Source organism: Castanea sativa, chromosome 5, assembly GCF_040712315.1.
Source record: "Castanea sativa cultivar Marrone di Chiusa Pesio chromosome 5, ASM4071231v1".
Classification (NCBI taxonomy): Eukaryota; Viridiplantae; Streptophyta; class Magnoliopsida; order Fagales; family Fagaceae; genus Castanea; species Castanea sativa.
The window spans coordinates 60,951,656-60,956,702 of NC_134017.1; the positions used below are offsets into that span (position 1 = coordinate 60,951,656).

General features: G+C 33.8%; 1 protein-coding gene across 1 annotated transcript; it reads right to left on the reverse strand.

Moving 5' to 3' along the window:
* Positions 1–1,859: 1,859 nt before the first annotated feature.
* On the reverse strand, positions 1,860–3,817 carry LOC142633474 (berberine bridge enzyme-like 8). Its single transcript, XM_075807713.1, has one exon. It carries the CDS (start codon positions 3,764–3,766, stop codon positions 2,171–2,173), a length of 1,596 nt encoding a protein of 531 aa, XP_075663828.1. The 5' UTR covers positions 3,767–3,817; the 3' UTR covers positions 1,860–2,170.
* Positions 3,818–5,047: the final 1,230 nt, after the last annotated feature.

Below are 5,047 nucleotides of genomic sequence, written 5' to 3' on the forward strand. Positions count from 1 at the left end.
AATTCCTATATAAGTCTATCTTTACTTAATTTATTTTTTATTTGAAAAAAATTGAAATTTTTGGATTATTTTTCATTAATGAATTGGGATTTTTGCTTAATTTTGGTTTCAAATGTTTTAATTATTAAATTCATTATTTTTTCATGTGTAATATTGATATATGTGTTCTAAAAGGTTAAAGCACAATATAATTAGAGATAGTCTTTCAATTAAATTTCCTTCTCATAAAAAAATATAAAAAATAAATAACCCTTAGAATTTTCTATTCACATTCATTTCTTTTTATAAAAGCATGGTCCATGAAACCATCCACTACTTTAAGTCTTATCTTATTGATGAAAAAAACTAGTCCTCATGACCCTTGTGTTTATGTTATGTCATCTTTCGAAGAGGCCAAGAGCCGTTGATAAAGAAGAATTTCTGTCCAAGTTTTTTTTTTTTTTGTCCTCTTTTTTAAATTGAAGTTAAAAAAAAATTAAAAGGTGAAATTTGAGGAAAGAAAAACACCTCGATGAATGTGACATTTCTATAATTATACTAACCGTTAAAATAATTGCACCAATTTTTCTTCTTTTACTACACAGTGGGCAAAAAAATAAGGTTAACATGGCAATGTTTTTAGTGATCACAGATAAAGACTTTTCAAAAATATTCAAGTTTCTTGTATTGTTTGAATCCCTCTTCTTTATTATTGTAACTATTGAATTATGAAAATTCTTTAGGCCTATTCATCACTAGATTTCAACAAGAAGATTCTGGAGATGTCGAAAGTGGCATTGTTGCTAGATTGGTTTGGAATTGATTTGCTTTGTTTAGGGCTTGGTTTTCTTGGTCTCACTTTTATTTTTCTTATGACTTGTTTGTTTACCTGGAAGATAGAACTTATTTAAATCTTTATGTTCTCTTCAAACTTAGTAATTTTTCTTTAGATTTGAAAAATACACAGTTGTATTTTTGGTGCATTGCTTGTGAATGTATATATTTTGAAACTTGGTTATTGTAAGAGACATTTGTGAAATTGGATTGGAAATTTTGTTTATTTTGGGTAGATCATTGTTTGGGTGGTGAGAAAGTATAAGAAAGTCAATGAAATTTGTCTTATTTTTTGTAAATGTTGTTTGGTTGGTGAGAAAATAAAAGAAAGTAAAATAGAGTTTTGTATTCTTTTAATTTGTCAAATGGGTATAATATGTTTGGTAGGTGAGAAAGTGAGGAAAGTGCAAGGAATTTTTTTTTTTTTTTAGTTTTTTATGGATCTTGAATTGTTTGGTTGGTAAGAAATGGGAAGAAAATGAAATAAATTTGTGTTCAATTATTTTGAGGTTTTTTTCAATTAAAAATAAATAAAATTTTGTTTAGTAATTTGAGAGGATATTTTTGGAAGATCATTGAAAAATTGTTAATTATTTTTGGAATTTTAAGCAAAAAAAAATATATATATATATTACATAACTGTGATGTGATGGAAGTATAAATATTAAACTGAACATATATGATAGAAGTGTTGCCATCATGGAGAGAGACAATTAGTGTATGTGAGAGAAAAGAAAAACAAGAAAGACTTTTCTTTAGCCGTGAGACATACACAAGAATTATTGTAATCGATTTAATAATAGTGAATTGATTTAGAGTTTATCCCATAGTTTTTCCCTTCAAAGAAAATGAGTTTTTGATATAAATATCTGTATTCTTGTTTATGATTGTTATTATTATTATTTTTTTATACAAGATAGAATTCTACTCTAGCCTAATCTAAGTGTATATGTGTGTGAAGTTCCTTCCTGGAGACTTGAACCCTAGCCCTTGCCCCCCACACTCTACAAGCACTTATACTTGTGAACTGACCATCACACCAAGGGTGAATATTTTAAATTGATAGTTTTTGTGATAATATTATTTGGGACCCAACACAAATGCCCCAATAATTTTTTAAACGCAACAAAATTTGAGTAGAAACTACATAACATATATTGGTGCATTTCTTTTTTTTCTTTTTCATAACTTAATTTGGTAATCAAATTTTCAGTCAAAACATAACAAAAAATAACAACGCTTTTTTTTTTTCAATATATAAAGAACTAAATTATTTACCCATGTGATGTATTTTTTTTCCCTGATGATGAAGTAGCTAAAAGTACATCAAATAAGCAATCAAATTGCAGAAAACATTCTACTTCCGCTTGTTTGGAAGAGTAGGGATGCTTTGTTCATTCCTAAAGAAGTTACCAGCATCAACCTTAGTCTTAATCTCTACCAACCTGTTGAAATTACCCTTGAAATACTTGATCCCATAAACTCTTCCTTCTTGGTAACTTGCCTTGCCATTATGGTTAATCCCCAAGTCAAGATCTTTATAGTTGAAAAATGCCTCCCTTGGATTCTTGGACACAAATGGAGTCATGAAACTGTAAAGCTTTCTTGTCAAATTTATATAGTAATCTGTAACCTCTTGCCCACCTTCATTCCAATTTGCTGCATACTGAATCTTTGCCAGGTTTCCTGTTCGATGAGGGAAAGGAGCTGCCTCAGCTGGAATCTCACTCATTCTTCCACCATAAGGATTGAATGTCAGTGCCACGTATTTCAGCTCAATCAATTTCTTCCAAATCAACTCCAGCCCAGCCTTTGAAATCGGCTCCTTCACATAGTCTGATTTCCTCTTCAAGTAAGTTAGTGTTTGAGGTACTCGACTAAGCAAAACTTCATTTGGCGTGCCAAGAGCGAAGTTTGTCCAGAAAAGCACAGATTGAACCCAGCTGGTTTCATTGCAATCTGATTTTTTTAAACCCAATTCAGGAAAGCTCTTGTTCATGACAGAGAGAAGTTGCTCAGAGTCACCAAGGAAAAGAGCGAAGAATGTAGCTCTTCCAGTATTCTCTTTATTTGTGCCATTTACCACGTCCAAGATAAGCCTGATGAAAAGGTTTTCATCGAGCTTATCTGCAACATGTTGCCACTTAGACACAATGTCTGTGGCATTTTGTTCCAAAGTTTTTGCAACATTGAAAACAGTTACTATCTCTGGAACACGAACAAGTTTGATTTTATATGACACAACCACTCCAAAGCTAGCTCCTCCACCACCTCTAATAGCCCAAAACAAATCTTCTCCCATGGATTTTCTATTCAGAAGTCTTCCTTTGACATCAACTAATTGGGCATCAATAATGTTATCGACTGAGAGGCCGTACTTCCTCATCATGTTGCCATAGCCTCCTCCACTAAAGTGGCCTCCAACACCAACCGTGGGACAAACCCCAGCTGGGAAACCATGGGTGTTGCTTTTCTCATAGATTCTATAGTAAACTTCACCAAGAGTTGCTCCTGCTTGAACCCAAGCAGTCTCACTTTCCACGTCAATGTCAATGGATCGGAGATTGAACATGTCAAGGACAAAGAATGGGACTTCTGCCACATAAGACACCCCCTCATAGTCATGGCCTCCACTTCGGATTTTCATTTGGAGGTTATGCGTTTGAGCACAAACGATGGCTGCTTGAATGTGAGAGTCATGCAAAGCAGTGACAATGAGAAAAGGTTTACGAGTTGTGGTCGTGTTGAATCGAAGGTTTCGGATGTAGGCTTGCAAGACAGATGAGAAGGAGCCATTGTTGGGAGTATATATTGCTGCAGAGATTGGATGGGATGGCTGAGAATGGTTTAGAAGGCAGTGAATAAAGGACTCAGAAGCTGATACTTGCCTTGAGAGAGAAAGTAGGAAAAATATTGAGAGCAATGGAAGCATTGTTGCCCTTAAAATCCCCATATTTGGTATATTGGATTGGGCCTAGTAAGAGAGGCTGAGTTTTTACTTGAATCGCCTAGCTAGGGTGGAAATATATATAGAGATTGGCCGGCTAAGAAACTCGTTGAACAATAGATGAGATGATTTTGTAAGCCACCTCTTATTTTGACCAAGAAAATTCAACACACAAGAGATAGGAACGTAAGATTTAGACATTGAGATTTGAGAATCCAAATCATTGAATACAAAATCATCATATAATAATCATTTTATTATTGATCAGAGCCCTATATTAAAAAAATGTTTGTCATATATAGCAACATCAAGCACCTTCATTTATAGAATTCTTATATGCATCAGAAATTTCTATATCCCATATCCAAATCTGCAATGTCATGCACATGCCTCTCTGCGCCCGCTGCTCTTGACCTAAATTCAATTAAGGAGTACTATAACAGATTATTTTTGCTTCTACTGCCACCACGTACATTTCTTCATTTCGGGTTCTCCTACAACAAGTTGCATTATCCGTTAGACTTTTTTCATTTGGTCGTTAGTTTCATTGTTTGATTGTTTGCGTGTGTGTGTTTTGGTTCCGTTCACAGACAATGCAGGTTGATCAGCTGTTACATGCTACTTACGTAAGACAATATTAATATTTTAATAAATGAGGTCAACTTCATGGGCACAACATATAACATAATTCAAAATTGTTAGGCGAAGATAGGGTCACAAAGGAGTTGAGCACTGTTGCACGATACTAGATGGGTTCATTTATTTTGTTATCATACTTTTCCGACCTTGTCAAAGGACTTATAACTGAATTGACATCTTTCTATGCACAAAATGCTTGAGGATCTAGGGAAGAAATTATTTGAGCTGCGAGATTAGCATCATATTGTAATTATCTTTAAAAAAAAAAAAAAACATTACCGACCTTTGAGTTTTAAAGGGATCAAGCAAAGGTTAACACTAAGATTTTGACCACTGCACACCCTTGGTGCAGCGGTCACTCCACATGTATAAGTGTTTGTGGGGTGTGGAGGGTAAGGGTCGGGGTTCAAGTCTCTAGGAGGAGCTTCACACACATATACACTTAGATTAGGCTAGAGTAGAAAACACTAAGATTTTGAATTTTGGTTCATTTATTTTGTTATCAAATTTATTTACACACTTGAAGAGCAGTAATTTCTATACAGAATGAAATAAAATTGCATCCTTTTCAGATCTGTCCTATTTTAATTACCATACTCATTAGTACTATCTAATTCAATTTGATCCACGCAATCCGGAAAATCACAA